A 16,243-nucleotide genomic window follows, 5' to 3' on the forward strand; every position below is an offset into this window, starting at 1 on the left:
TGGTTAGATTTAGTAATAGAACTTTATAATGACATTACAACTTTATTTTCATTCCATTTCATTTCATTGACATGTAAGTATCTGAAGTTCAGTGGACTTGAAAAGAGAATTCTGTCTAGACTGTAATTGGGAATGCGTTTAGATAGTGTTAGTAGCACAAAGACTCTTGCTTTATTAAGCTTTGAATTTACCAACAATGAGGAAAATCTCTTTTCAGATAGTTTGTAAGAGCCAGGACTAATTGATGTTAACAACTGCTGTTTTTTTTTTCCCCCCAGAGTTAACTGCTCGTTTTTGAAAGTTACTTTATTAGGGTAGTATACTCAAAGCATTGCAGATTTATTTTTGAGTAATTAAACTTTTAAATGGCCGGCCTTGGTTACCAAATGATGTTTTATATAGCCACTGAGATGTCAATTAAAGAGATATTCAGAACCCCTGAAGAAAACAAATGGAAAGGAATTCCTTGGCAATGTTAGCGGGATCTTTCTGTTCTCAGAGTCGCTTTCTTGCCTTCCTCTCAGCTTCCTTGACAATTTTATGGCCAACTTTGCCTTTGTAAGACGTCCGTCTGATTGGCTCTTTTCTTGTCTTTGAAAATGAAAGCTCCTTGAAATCACCTTGACTGAAAGATCAGAAGTGGTTTTTTGTTTGTTTGCTTGTTTTTACTGCCAGTAAGAATTAGAAAGCCATATAACAGATGGCAGAAATTTTTTTCATCCCGTGACCTGTTTCTATTTTTCTACCTTTCCAAATTTAAACTAGGTGGCAACTATGACAGTCACTTTGATGTGGACAAGGGCACAGGAACCATCATTGTTGCCAAGCCTCTTGATGCAGAGCAGAAATCAAACTATAACCTCACAGTCGAAGCTACAGATGGAAGCACCGCTATACTTACTCAGGTACGTGAATCCCTGCTGCCTGATTCGGCAGGGGAAGGATGAGAGGGCATTCGGGGTGCAGGCTCCACGGGCAACAGCAACGGTTGGTTCCAGCCTTCTGAGGTTCTCAAATCAGAAGTTACTAGGTTGACATACTTTACCCAGTTGCACACCAGGGATTATTATTTAGAAAGAAAATTAACTGCAAACCCTAATTTAGATTTTGCTACATGTAATTAACAGCTTTTGAAAATTTTGGAAGAAGATTTTAAAACACACACATTATGCCATCAAAATTTTCTAATTGTATACTCACTTTGTGCTGTAGTGAGTGTATGAAGTTTGTCACTGTTGGGAAGGAATTGTGTGGGTCATTTTCATGAGAGCTGGTTAGTGATTGATTAACTTTGTATCACCTTTTGGATTTTTCTCCCCTTGGCTACCTTAACTAGAGTTTATAAAATGACTGATAAAAATTGTCCTCATCAGTCCTTCAACATCTTTATTTGTTCCTATCTAATGATTAAGAGATGGCCAGATTACTGGGATTTTAGATTTAAATGTTAAAACCCTATAAAATTAAATTTAAATTCTCCTTGATTTTCAGTGTGGGCTATTTGAGAATTTATTCAACACTTGTTATGCACCAGGAATTGTTCTAGAAGCTGAAATATTAGACAACAAAATTCTTCCATCTTGTTGCTCATGTCCGGATAGTAGAAGCTGAAAGCTTCAATATAATCTGCTATATCCGAAGAGTTAAAAGGAAAAAGTAAAATAGTGGAGGATAAAATGGCTCTGAATTCCAATTTTCTAGCTTTAGATTATACTCTTTTAAATCTTATGTGAGGCAGATCACCTAAATGATTTATATTTAAATACAATGAAGAATGAGAATTATAATGTGATGTCTTTTCAATAAGTGAGTAGATGATTTAAAGACAGTTGTGAAAACACCTTATTCCTTTCTCCAAATGCTTGTGATTTTTAATGTATTTAAAATTGCTATATGTACCATGCTTTGGGGTCATATTAAGATTGTCATGTCAAAGTTCTAGTACAATATTAAATTTTAGTTTTGTCGGTAACTGTTCTCATTGTAGAAGTTCGGCTTTAGAGCATTAAAATGTGAATTAAAACACCAAGAATTGTAATAAATTTAATTCAGAAATGTTTCAAGAGTGTAACTGTATGTAGAGCAGTTCAAATAATCAATAACCAGAAATCTAGCCAAAGGAGAGACTGAGCTTTACGCATGGCCCTGTGTGCCATGTGTTCCCTTTACTAAAGATATATTTACTCGTAGCATTTTTACTTATTACATAACTGAACAATTAGCAATAATATCCCCTTTCCCAATAATTATAGTTTTAGTTAGTATAGTTAAGAACTTTGTGTGAAATATGGTATAGAGTCTGAAATTCCCATAAAACTCAGAAGTATATTCTAGTCTTTCTGTAGGGACAGAGGAAATATTAAGTTTCAGTGCTTCATTTATGCTTCTTTAACTTATTTTGAGTTATATTCAGAGGGTCTTGATAATATCCTAATGAATTGCTGGCAAGGAGATGCAGTCAGAATCTCAGAGAATGGCGAGAGAGCCCAGGCTGTGACCTGTTAAGGCCAAAGGGGACAATCAGTAACTAGGCTTCAGTTTCTAATCTGGGATGAGAACAGGGACGTAGGACTCTGGGTGCAGGCAGAGCAGCAGATACCATTTAAAGAGGGACACAGAGATCAGAAGCAGACCAGGAAGGCACCGGAACCCAGCCTGGCAGGTCAGGTTTGTAGTTTAAACTCAGGAATCAACAGAACGGGGTTTGCTGCATCAAGATCAGTAGCTGAAGATGTCGGGTGTGAGGGTCAGAGGGCCCTGTGGGGCCAAGCCGAGGGGCAGCCTCAGCAGTGGGGCGTCGTGGTGTAGTGGCCAGTGCTCTGTTGAGCAGCTCTCCTCCTTCGCTACTGCCATTTTCTGCTTAGGGTGCTGACTGGCAGTGATTCAAGTCAGTTGGCTTTATCTGGTATCTCAAGTTAACTTACCAAATCCAGTTGACATTTTTTTCTTTCTTTGAAATATCTGTGCTTTTTCATGTTTTCTTTCAGTTTCTCTCAAGTATCAGCATTACATACTATGAAGCAGGCCATTCAGTTTGAATTTCAGGTCTGCCTCTTTAGTCCTGTCCGTGGGCAAGTGGCCAAAACCCTCTGCTTCCCTTTCCTCATCTGGAAAACAGGCATAGAGATTCCATCCTTGTGGGGGCTCATAAGGGCTGAGGTAACACGCAGGGTGCTTGATCTCAAAGCCCGCAGAGCCTGTCACCCACTGAGCGCTCACAAAGCCTTCACTGTGGTACCCCAGCCCTGGTTTGGTCTCTTGTTCCCCATTGCCACTTAAGCCACCTTCGTGTCTCCTTCTCTGTCCCTGCAATTCATTTTGCACTGCCCGCTGAACGGTCTGGGCTTTCACTGTGCATCCGGAACAGTCTGCCTGACTGGGGAGAGGAGGTAAACGTAAATTCCCTCTGGTCGAAAGGCTCAGAGCATATGGGATATATACTTCCCCAGCCTCTGTCAGGACTCGTGGCTCTGCCGGTCGCCTCCCACCTTCTCCCTGCCCCTCTCCCATGTGATCCCTTAGCTCCAGGTCTGAGGCGGTGTTTGATTGCACCTCTTGCCCTCATGTTTTTGACCAAGCTCTTCCCTCATCCCATTATGTATTCATCTGCCAACCTAAAACCTATGCAGGCAAAGCCTTTTCTCCTCCTAAAGCATTTTGAGCAAAGTCCCAGACCATCTCTTGACTCCTAAAACGTATTTGATGATAGGTGAAAGCTCATTAGGCTCCCTGTGTGTAAGACAGTGCCTGACGAGGCGGGGAGCACCTCGAGGGCAGGGACCGTCACACAGGAATTTTCAGTTATTATTAGTATGTCAGGTGCCCAACAAGTATGTTTCCGTTGAATCACCTGACCAAAAATGGTTGTTTTTACTTTAGCCCTTCCTATGTACTTGTGATTAATTAATCTTGGAGCAGGTTTCAACTCTCTCTGCCCAACACTGACTCCATGAGAAAATTAATTTCTAAGTTTATAGTGGAAATGAATATAAAATGAATTAATTTGTTCAGATTACCCTTATAAACATCTCTCTTGGGTCATCGCTGACCTTTAAAAGTGAGGCATCTGTAGTTCTAAATATTTACATAACTTTCACAGAAAATCTTTGTTTGGTGACTGTTTTTAGTATTCATATAAAGCTTAATGTCAGAAGTCCACCACTGGTATTGTAGTGTTCTAGAACACTCGCACAGTTTTCATGGGAAGGCCTCTGGTGCATATGTCTGCACCAGTGTGGGTAATAGCTTTACCTGGTCACCCCTGGGACTGGGGCCTCCTGTGCCATTCGGACTAGCGAACCCCTTTATTCCATATGAGCCAACGAAGCTCAGATTTCTGTCATAACTACAAACTGTCTGTAAATCGTAGTGATTTCCACTATGCCTTACCCACATACATCTTTTCATTCTGAAAATTAATCCTCTTCTTGTTTAAGTAAAAAAAAAAAAACTTTTTAAAATTTAGCTTAAGACTGAGTTTTTTAACATCTTTTTTTTCTCCAAAGTTTTTATTCTATGTCACCATTAACAGCGTTTATCTTTTCTTCAATGTACTTAAATTGCTTTTAGGATATTAAAGTGTTTACTATATGTATATAGGTTTTATGATCACAGAAATACAAGGACTTTAAAGCACATTCCTAATTTTTTTGTATATATATATACATATAAAATCTATCAGTAGGAATTTGGAGTTTGAAAGATGGGAACAAGATATTTAGATACTGTAACATCTAGTCTCATACTCACCTCAGTGACTTGCTGGCTTGGTTGTTACAGATTCAAATCTGGTAACAGGAAATTAGTCTTCTGTCTATCTTGGTAAAGTAAATTCTCTGTTACCTTTATATGAGTGACCTAGAAATCTTTCTCATCTGGAGACCCAAGAGAAATTAAGTCCACATTTCTGAAAGAAATGTGTGAAAGGTGTCTTCACTATCTTACCCATGTGTATATAGGTGATATATCAATGAGACATTTTAAAGTTGTATTCTGGATTTTTGCTGCTTTTATTTCTCATGTATATTTCCTTTTCCTAAAAAGTCAGCTTTTTTATAATGTGCATCTGGTATTTCTCCCTGATTCTTTAAATAGTAAAATGTCATTATTAGGAATATTACTATGTGAATCATTTTGTCATTAAAGGTATTCATCAAGGTAATAGATACTAATGACCATCGTCCTCAGTTTTCTACATCAAAATATGAAGTTGTTATTCCAGAAGATACCATGCCACAAACAGAAATTTTGCAAATCAGTGCTGTGGATAAGGATGAGAAAAACAAACTAATCTATACTCTGCAAAGCAGTATTGATCCATTGAGTCTCAAGAAATTTCGTCTTGATCCCGCAACCGGCTCTCTGTATACTTCTGAAACGCTTGATCATGAAGCCATTCACCAGCATGTTCTTACAGTCATGGTATGGCTTTCTGCTTATTCTTCTGCCACCATTTGGTTCCAGAAGGACTTCGTGTTTTTCAGAGTGGTTTTTAATCAGTTACAAGGAAAATCCCAGTAGAATTGTAATGTGCTGATTCTTTTAGGTACGCGATCAAGATGTCCCTGTGAAGCGCAACTTTGCACGGATTGTTGTCAATGTCAGTGACACAAATGACCACGCGCCCTGGTTCACGAGCTCCTCCTACGAAGGGCGGGTTTATGAATCAGCAGCTGTGGGCTCCGTCGTGTTGCAGGTTACAGCTCTGGACAAGGACAAAGGGAAAAATGCAGAAGTGCTGTACTCTATTGAATCAGGTATTTTTGGAGCACTTAATAGATGTATAACTTCAAAAAATATATTTCTTTTCTAAAGCTAGTTCTAGGTGTTGAAACAGTTCTGTGTATCACTATAAAAATTGCTTAAATTGATCTTCAGCTACCATTTTACATGCTTGGAGGAGGGAAAAAAAATTTTTTTTAAACTTTTAACTCATTAAAGAATAATGCTAGTGAGTCCTAACTAAATATAGGTAAGTTCTTGAGGATTCCTAATAGTCAAATGATTCAGAACTCTGACAAGTCCTACCATAAAGAAAACTTTATTTGAACAATTCAGTACTTCCAAAATGTTTTAACCACACAAATATTTTCCTCCATAATATCTGTTAACTATGAGACACTCTTAGGAAAACCCTGGCCAGTAATTTAATATTTTACTCTTCTCTTGGGCAAAGCAGGAAATTCATCCAATTTGCTGACTCATCTGATCATAATTTATAAAATACCAGTGCTTTCCCTGTTCCTGTCAATTATATATTTGACTGTAATTTAGTCAAACATAACAAGGGTGTCATGCCTCTTATCCCCTTTCCAGTTTTAGCTTTCCTTCCACTTCACCCCCATGTACCTTTAACTGTTGCATTTTATTAATGGAATTAGGGTCTTTCAATAGGCCCCAGGGCTGGGAGTTGAACTTGAAAAAATATTGAAAAGCCTGAGGGGTTCAAGTTGGGCAGACAGGCAGGGAAGACCAGCTGGAACCGTGGGCCTGGACATTTCTAGGTATGGCAGGTCAAGAGGTGCCAGACTCCACGAGGATCACCAAGAAGCAGTTGTAGCAAAGTGAAATGTTTTTGTTCTCTGCTTTATGCTGCTATCTAGTCATTCATTTGTTTATTGCATGGATTCCTTAGGCTCACTTTATACGCCAGTGCCATGCTGGGAGCATTCATACGTGGGCTTGATAGGTCGTGGTTACTGTTGGTCCACAAATGTATGTTCTTGCAAAAAGGAAGCCCCCGATAGAAACGGGTCTGCGTTAGAGCATATATATTGATCTTTATAGTCAGAAACCACCATGCTTTTGCAACTTTTCCCTATTCCTGCCAAATACTGTAAGTGATTAAATATCGAGAAGGCAGCTTCCATTTTTCCTAGAGCCATAGTTAGTATAAAGAATATAGTTTCATTCTTCCATCTTGGTAATGATTTTAGGGAACTGAGACCTTCCATTTAACTTGCCTTTTTTTTTAAGTAAGTTTGCACCTCTGCATATTTAGAAATTGTATCTTTCCTTATCTTTCCTAGGCATCAGCATTGGTACAGGTGTAAATTAACTATAGGTCATATAATCAAGAGCTGAGTAAATGGAGAGTAATATTTTAAAAATACTTAGTGTATTTTATGTGGTTAAAGTACTTTTATATCTTAATGTATTTGAAGTTTATTTCCCTGAAAATGACTAAATTTAGTCCATTTACTCACAAATAAGATTCCGTACACTAGCCATGGTTGCACTGTCGAAATGAATTGTCGTATAGTTAGTGCCTTGAATAAAGATAAAGGTTTTTCTACTGCCTCAGAAATTGAGCTGTTAAAAAAAACAATGCATTCCATTTGTGCATGCCTGAGCCTCTCAACAAAATTATTTCCTCATAGACAAACTGACTGGGTTTGTGTAGGAGAAAATGTTAAAACTTTCCCTTAGCTTTCACATAATTTTCAACAACTGGGTGGTTAAAATGTGATTGTTGGTGCCTGACAAAAGGCGTGTGCATTCTTCAAATGCTTGTAATGACTGATGGGGTTAGTAATTTGGTATTCCAAGAATGGAAGTGTATCTGCACTCAAAGAATAGATACCAATGACCTATTCTGACACAGAATCTAGTCTTTGAAGAAGATTTTTTTTTAATGTAGATTTGTTAATATAAAAGTTGTGCTAAATAATTACAGGAAACAACTGCCATTGTGTGTGTATAACAGTGTTGAAATAATAAGAATTATAAAATGGCCCTATAGTCTTTCATTGAACAGTTCATTCCTAATCACCTGTCTCTCATTTATGTCAGATCACGTTTTAATAAAGTTCAGAAGACTAGTTGAAACTTAAGGCTGTAACAGCATGTTTTTTTAGCAACAATCTATTGAGCAAAAGGTTTGGTCTGATTAGGAGTGTTAGGGAAAAAGGAATTAAAGAATCTTTTCAGAAACGATTGAGTTGTGTGCTTAGAGATGTATCAGTGCCATACTTTGTGGTGTATGGTATTATCTTCTCTTTACATATATACTTTAAAGTAGATTATTGTAACTTCAAAAAGCTGTAGTACATAGAAATAAAAGTCACTCAGTATATATACCAGAACTGGTTTTCTTTCCCAAACTTAGGTTGCATATAATTGCAGGTGGACACTTTATAGAGTTTGCATGTGCCAGGCAGTTGGCATCTTACAGAGCAGCCACAGCTTCTCTATGGTGGGAGGAAACAGGTTCTTGTGCACAGCTCTCTGACCTGCCCTTTGGGGGGTATATGTGTGCAGTACAGTCACAGCCAGTGAGCCAAATTCACATGCTTGTCCAGATAATTGCCTTGTTCAAGTAGAACAATTTAAGGCTATTTAGAAATCACCAGTATTTCCATCCAAAGTAAATGACCAAGCCTTCAACCTAGCACAAACTTCTGCACTGCTCTGTTAATTCATTCACAAATACTCTACATGTATTTCAGTGTGTGGTGACCTATGACTAGATCAGATCAGGGCACGTTCAAGCCACTCAGCAACTCTCTGTTTTTCCAAATAAACCAGAGTTGCTCTCCCATCTACAAATCTGATTATTTCTGCCTTAATATATATGCATGTGGGGTCCACATATGAAGTGACTAGCTGGGTTCCTGTTAAGCCTTGTTATCAGTGACAAGCTTGGAGCTGTCTTTATCAGAGTCAAGAGACAAGGTGATAAAGAATGTTTCTGAATTTTTACATGCTGATAATTTTTTTTAAATCAGAGCTTCCCAATTAGTACACATTCCTTTTGCTAATACTTGAAGTGCTTAGTCTAACAAATGTTTGTTGGTAACAATAAAAGGATAAATGTAGAAAAACAAAACCAAATATACATGTAATGTCTTTCTGAGCATACATACTAATTTGCTTCTGGTAAACCTGTTCGGTATTTAATCCATTACCTTTCCACACATGTGTAAAAGTTGTTTCATTCAACAGATATTCATAAAAGGTCTCCTATGTGTCGGGCATTTTTCTAGGTGCAGGTGATAAAATAATGAATAAAACAGGCCATGCTTAAATGAAACTTCTATTCTGGGGAGAGAACAGATAAGAACGTTGCAATGCATGCTGTAAGGAAAAACAGGCCGAGGAGGCAGAAATAGCCATCCTGAGGGGGAAGGTCAGGGGAGGCCTCACCGTCACATTCTCTTGCATGGAACCTGAATGAATGGATGAGTGAATGCATGGCAAAGCCCTGAGCAAGTACAGCAGTCCTGAGATGAGAGGGCGCTTGCCTGATTGAGGAGTGAGGCGGCCTTATGGAGGCTGAGGCATTGTCTTGGGGCCTGGATGCAGGGCCAGGCAGACTTAATGAAAACCAGACCGTGTCTGGCCTCACAAAAAATTGTCATGGATTTTGGGAAAATATATTAAAGGAAGGAAATGAGGGCTATAGAGGAAGTGTTTACTAGTAATGATGTGGAGAAAGAAGTGCTTGGTTAATACCCTAGTTTCCAAATCACACTAAATAATTCTGGTCTAAGAAAGGCCACACTTGACTGCAAACCTAAAGAAAACCAGGATTTGAAAATGCAGTGAAGTGGCAAGTCTGCTTTGTTTTGGGTAGTATAATAGTTCTTTGGGGGAAAATTAATTTAGTTCTATGACTAGGACAAAGGATTCTGGATTCTTGTTTATAAAACAGAAGGCAGAAAGGGTTGAATCAAATCTGAGGACCCTCACACTGCCTTGATCTATCCAAAAAGATAGTAAACTGCTGGTTTCTTAAAATAGATTTCAATTGCTTATATGCAACGATGGAATATTGTGGTGTTGCTTTGCAGCTAAATACTTGTATATATAATAGTTAGAAAAGATGCAGAGAAAAGCAAATAAAACATTTTTAGAGTTTTTCAGCTTCAGCACTATTGACATTTGGACCAAAAAATTCTCTGTTATGGGTACTGTCCTGTACAGTAGGACATTGAGCAGCACCCCTGGTTTCTACCCACTAGATCTTAGTAACCCTCTCCCTCTAAGTAGTGATAACCAAAAATGTCTCCAGATATTGTTGAAGGCCCCCCTTCTGGGCAAAATCGTTCCTGTTGAGAACCACTGACCTTGAAAATCAATTGACCTGAAAAAGATAAAGGGAATATTACTGAAATCTTTAATTTACACAGTAATGGCAGATTATACACAACCTTATTCATCAATTCCCTGGATATTTAAAATAAGGGACAACTCTCTTGAAGCCTGTTAAATTTTCTCAGTGAATCAAAGTCTTCCCTTTCATAATGAATAAAAATATTGAGAATTTGCAAGTGACAAATGTTGAAAATATAAATAAGTTCCAAAGGGTTTTTGAGGGACCCTTGTAGAATTATTAACTTAATTGCTGAAAGGAAGGATAACCGTATCATTTTGCATCCCATCCCCAGTTTAACCAGTGGAGAATGAGTTTTGGCTTTAGGTACAGAGTGTTATTCTGTTTCTTTCTTTTCATAATCTATGGATGAAAACTGAAAAGTCTGCCTTATTTTAGGTTGGTAGAGATGAAATGAGTTGAATCAAACAAGTCCCATTCAAACGTTAACCCCTGAATTTCTCTCTAATTTCAGCATATCATCTTTGAAGATACCTTTGCTTCTGTGTCTCCAACACGATTTCTGTTGGTTCCTGTGTTTTTCCTCTAACATTCTGGTTTTTTTTCCTCCTTCCAGGAAATATTGGAAATTCTTTTACAATTGATCCCATCTTGGGCTCCATAAAAACTGCCAAAGAATTAGATCGAAGTAACCAAGTGGAATACGATTTAATGGTGAAAGCTACAGATAAAGGCAGTCCACCAATGAGTGAAATAACTTCGGTGCATATCTTCGTCACAATTGCTGACAATGCCTCTCCTAAATTTACATCCAAAGAATATTCTGTTGAAATTAGTGAAACTGTGAGCCCTGGAAGTTTTGTCGGGATGGTTACAGCCCACAGTCAATCATCAGTCATCTATGAAATAAAAGATGGAAATGTAGCTGATGCTTTTGATATTAACCCACATTCTGGAAGCATCATCACTCAGAAGGCCCTGGATTTTGAAACTTTGCCCCTTTATACATTGATAATACAAGGAACTAACATGGCTGGTTTGTCTACAAATACAACTGTTCTAGTGCATCTGCAGGATGAAAATGACAACGTGCCCGTTTTTATGCAGGCAGAATACACAGGACTCATTAGTGAATCAGCTTCAATCAACAGTGTGGTCCTAACAGACAGGAATGTTCCACTAGTGATCCGAGCAACCGATGCTGATAGGGAGTCAAATGCTCTGCTTGTTTATCACATTGTTGAACCATCTATACACAAATATTTTGCTATTGATTCTAGCACTGGTGCTATTCATACAGTCCTAAGTTTGGACTATGAAGAAACTAGTACTTTTCACTTCACTGTACAAGTGCATGACATGGGAACACCACATTTGTTTGCTGAGTATGCAGCTAATGTGACTGTCCATGTAATTGACATTAATGACTGCCCTCCTGTGTTCCCCAAATCATTCTATGAAGCATCGCTTTTGTTGCCAACCTACAAAGGAGTAGAAGTCATCACAGTGAATGCTACTGATGCCGATTCAAGTGCATTCTCACAGTTAATGTACTCCATCACTGAAGGCAACATCGGGGAGAAGTTTTTGATGGACTACAAGACTGGTACTATAACTGTACAAAACACAACTCAGTTGCGAAGCCGCTATGAGTTAACCATTCGAGCTTCTGATGGCAGGTTTATAAGTCTCACCTCCGTGAAAATCCATGTGAGAGAAAGCAAAGAAAGCCAACTAAAGTTTACCCAAGATTTCTACGCTGCGACAGTAAAAGAGAATTCTACCGAGGTCAGAACACTCGCTGTCATTACGGCTATTGGGAACCCAATCAATGAGCCTTTGTTTTACCATATCCTCAACCCAGATCGCAGATTTAAAATAAGCCGGACTTCAGGAGTTCTGTCCACCACTGGTATACCATTTGATCGTGAGCGGCAGGAGGCATTTGATGTGGTGGTAGAAGTGACGCAAGAACATAAGCCGTTGGCAGTGGCCCATGTAGTTGTGAAGGTTACCGTAGAAGACCAAAATGATAATACACCAGTGTTTGTCAACCTGCCTTACTATGCTGTTGTTAAAGTGGATACTCTGGTGGGCCAGATTATTCGCTGTGTGACCGCGGTAGACAGAGACAGTGGCAGAAATGGGGAAGTGCATTACTACCTTAAGGAACATCACGAGCACTTTCAAGTAGGAGCCACAGGTGAAATTTCACTCAAAAAACAGTTTGAACCTGACACCTTAAATAAAGAATATCTCGTCACAGTGGTTGCAAAAGATGGAGGGAACCCAGCCTTTTCGGCTGAAGTTATCGTTCCAATCACAGTCATGAATAAAGCCATGCCTGTGTTTGAGAAACCTTTCTACAGTGCAGAGGTTCCAGAGAATATCCAGACACACAGCCCAGTGGTCCACATACAAGCCAACAGTCCAGAAGGGCCGAAAGTGTTCTACAGCATCACGGATGGAGATCCTTTTAGCCAGTTCACTATTAACTTCAACACTGGAGTTATCAATGTCATAGCTCCCCTGGATTTCGAGGCCCACCCAGCATATAAACTGAGTATACGAGCAACCGACTCCTTGACGGGTGCTCATGCAGAAGTATTTGCTGACATCATAGTGGAAGACATCAATGATAACCCGCCCGTGTTCATTCAGCAGTCGTACACTGCAACCCTGTCTGAGGCATCCGTCATTGGAGCGTCTGTCGTCCAAGTGAGAGCAACAGATTCTGATTCCGAACCCAATAGAGGCATTTCCTACCATGTGCTTGGCAATCACAGCAAGAGTCATGATCATTTTCACCTGGATCGCAGCACAGGTCTCATCTCCCTTGTCAGAACTTTGGATTATGAGCAGTTACAGCAGCACACGATTTTTGTAAGGGCTGTTGATGGCGGCATGCCCCCACTGAGCAGTGATGTGATTGTCACAGTGGACGTCACTGACCTCAATGATAATCCGCCACTATTTGACCAACAGATTTATAAAGCCCAAATAAGCGAGCATGCCGCTCATGGACATTTTGTGACCTGTGTAAAAGCCTATGATGCAGATAGCTCAGACATAGACAGGTTGGAATATTCCATTCTGTCTGGCAACGATCATAAGAATTTTGTCATTGACAGTGAAACGGGGATTATCACACTCTCGAACCTGCGCCGGCACACCTTGAAGCCATTTTACAGTCTTAACATTTCTGTTTCCGATGGAGTTTTCAGAAGTTCAGCTCAGGTTCATGTAACTGTAATTGGAGGCAATTTGCACAGCCCTGTTTTTCCTCAGAATGAATATGAAGTCGAGCTTGCTGAAAATGCCCCCTTACACACCCTGTTGATTGAGGTTAAAGCAACTGATGGGGATTCTGGTATTTACGGCCACATCACTTACCATATTGTGAATGATTTTGCCAGGGACAGATTTTACGCAAATGAGAGAGGACAGATATTTACTCTGGAGAAACTTGACCGAGAAACCCCCGCGGAGAAAGTCATCGCAGTCCGTTTAATGGCTAAGGATGCTGGAGGGAAAGTTGCTTTCTGCACCATTAATGTCATCCTTACAGATGACAATGATAATGCACCACAGTTTCGAGCAACCAAGTATGAAGTGGACATCGGGTCCAGTGCTCCCAAAGGGACATCAGTTGTTAAGATTCTCGCAAGTGATGCTGATGAGGGCTCCAGTGCCGATGTCACCTATGCCATCGAAGCCAATTCTGAAAGTGTAAAAGAGAACTTGGAAATTAACAAACTGTCTGGCATAATTACTACAAGGGAAAGCTTAATCGGCTTAGAAAATGAGTTCTTCACCTTCTTTGTTAGAGCTGTGGATAACGGGTCTCCACCAAAAGAATCTGTTGTTCCCGTCTATGTTAAAATACTTCCCCCAGAAATTCAGCTTCCAAAATTTTCAGAACCATTTTATACCTATACAGTTTCAGAAGACATGCCTATTGGAACAGAAATAGATCTCATCCGAGCAGAACACAGTGGGGCTATTATTTACAGCCTAATCAAAGGGAATACTCCCGAAAGTAATAGGGATGAGTTCTTTGTGATTGACAGACAGAGTGGGAGACTGAAACTGGAGAAGAGCCTCGATCATGAGACTACTAAGTGGTACCAGTTTTCCATACTTGCCCGGAGCACTCATGATGACTATGAGGTGGCGGCATCTGTAGATGTTAGTATCCAAGTGAAAGATGCAAATGATAACAGCCCTGTCCTGGAATCCAGCCCATATGAGGCATATATTGTTGAAAACCTGCCAGGGGGAAGTAGAGTCATCCAGGTCCGGGCATCTGATCTCGATTCAGGAACCAATGGCCAAGTTATGTACAGTCTGGATCAGTCACAAAGTGTAGAAGTCATTGAATCTTTTGCCATTAACATGGAAACAGGCTGGATTACAACCCTCAAGGAACTTGACCATGAAAAGAGAGACAATCACCAGATTAAAGTGATTGCATCCGATCATGGTGAGAAGGTTCAGCTGTCCTCCACAGCCATCGTAGACGTGACTGTCACTGACGTCAATGATAGTCCCCCACGATTCACAGCAGAGATCTATAAAGGGACCGTGAGTGAAGATGATCCGCCAGGTGGTGTGATTGCCATTCTGAGTACCACAGATGCTGATTCTGAAGAGATCAACAGACAAGTGACATATTACATAACAGGTAAAAAAAAAATGGAAACGTAATGGTTCGATTTAAAATTAAATCATATTAGAAGTATAAATATGAGATACATATTTTATGACAATTGAGTCAAAGGGATGATTTTAGTTAAGTAGATTAATATCTAATATTATCTATTAAGTTCTTTGAGCAAAGTACACAGTTGTTTCATTAGACAGTTTTTGGTTTTTATGACTCCTTTTGAAATTCGTACTTAACATAATAAATATGTTGCAAATCAGAAAGGAAAAATGAGTTTCAATATGAGCTAAAGTATTATTTAGTAGTCTTCATATTTTATTTGGCTTAATGTGTTTAAATACACATTGTAATGCTGCTTGGACTTCAAAAAAAGTGGGAAAACTACCGAATTGAAATGTAATTTGTTTGAAACAACCTTAATTCTTTCAGACCCTATCGTATTTCTTTTGTACATTTATTTCTCCTGTTAATTTATTTCTTACTGCAATGAATTTGCCTGTCATCTTTCTTCATTGGTTTCATAGGAGGGGACCCTTTGGGGCAGTTTGCTGTTGAAAATATACAGAATGAATGGAAAGTCTATGTGAAGAAACCTCTAGATAGGGAAAAAAGGGACAATTATCTTCTTACTATCACAGCCACTGATGGGACCTTCTCATCCAAAGCTATAGTTGAAGTAAAAGTTCTTGATGCCAATGACAACAGCCCAGTTTGTGAAAAGGTAGGCTATTCTTTCTTTAAATTTATATGTTATAAATTCAGATTTCTTTCTTAGACCATTCAGTAGGACTGCCTGTTGTGTAATTCAAACATGTTTCATGTTATCGCCTGCCATCTACGCAGAGGTGAGTGTTAAATAACATGAGTTAAATTTGCTTCAGAGCTATTTTAGGGAATGCTAAATAGCTTCAACACCTTGCTCAGAAATGCTGTGCATTACAGACAGGATTACAGTTGAGTTTAACTCCACAAATGCTCTGTATAGTTTTTATGGAGGGATTCTCTTATGTGAGGTTATTGGGGGAAATACCTGGCCAGTGGTTGTTGATAATGAAGCTGTGTTTTGCTGTAACAGACTGTGTTCTGGGCACTTGCTACTTTACACACCAGAGCAAGGGAGCCGTTGGTGAGGTGGCTCCCGTACCTGCGGGGCCCACCACTGAGTACGAGAACAGGTGGAGGGCTCAAGCAGGAGGGCTCGCTGCAGCTGGGCTGGGGGAGCGGGGCTAGGTCAGCCTCTGAGCAGTAGTGAGGAGACGGTCAAGGAGAAGTGCAAAGGCAGGGGTGTCAGGGTAAACTAGGTCACAGAGGCTGGGAAGGCCCTTCTGGGAAGGTGGGACTTGATCCTTGAGAAAATAGGGACCCTTTGAATCCTTTCGTATTTGAAAGATGGTGGCATGAACCAAGAGTTCCTTAAAGAGCTGAGCTTGGTAGGATTCTGTCCATTTAGACAAGGCCGAGGGTAAAAAGGGGTGGATGGTGGTAGGCAGGGGTGGCAGAAGGACAGAGGCACCCCAGGAAGC

The 16,243-nt window shown here is 39.7% G+C and overlaps 1 protein-coding gene across 10 annotated transcripts in view; it reads left to right on the forward strand.

The window, feature by feature from the left end:
- The window catches only part of FAT1 (FAT atypical cadherin 1), a 116,721-nt gene that overhangs the window by 75,896 nt on the left and 24,582 nt on the right, over positions 1-16,243 (forward strand). For all 10 annotated transcript variants that reach the window (XR_012124019.1, XM_073219122.1, XM_073219123.1 and 7 more), the window contains 5 exons: positions 766-905; positions 5,146-5,421; positions 5,546-5,756; positions 10,671-14,738; positions 15,245-15,441. Coding sequence is in view for 9 of the 10 variants with exons in the window: in XM_073219122.1 (XP_073075223.1) it covers positions 766-905; positions 5,146-5,421; positions 5,546-5,756; positions 10,671-14,738; positions 15,245-15,441 (4,892 nt within the window). In the remaining variant the exon portion in view is untranslated. The remainder of the gene's footprint in view (positions 1-765; positions 906-5,145; positions 5,422-5,545; positions 5,757-10,670; positions 14,739-15,244; positions 15,442-16,243) is intronic.

This window comes from Manis javanica, chromosome 12 (assembly GCF_040802235.1).
Source record: "Manis javanica isolate MJ-LG chromosome 12, MJ_LKY, whole genome shotgun sequence".
Lineage (NCBI taxonomy): Eukaryota > Metazoa > Chordata > Mammalia > Pholidota > Manidae > Manis > Manis javanica.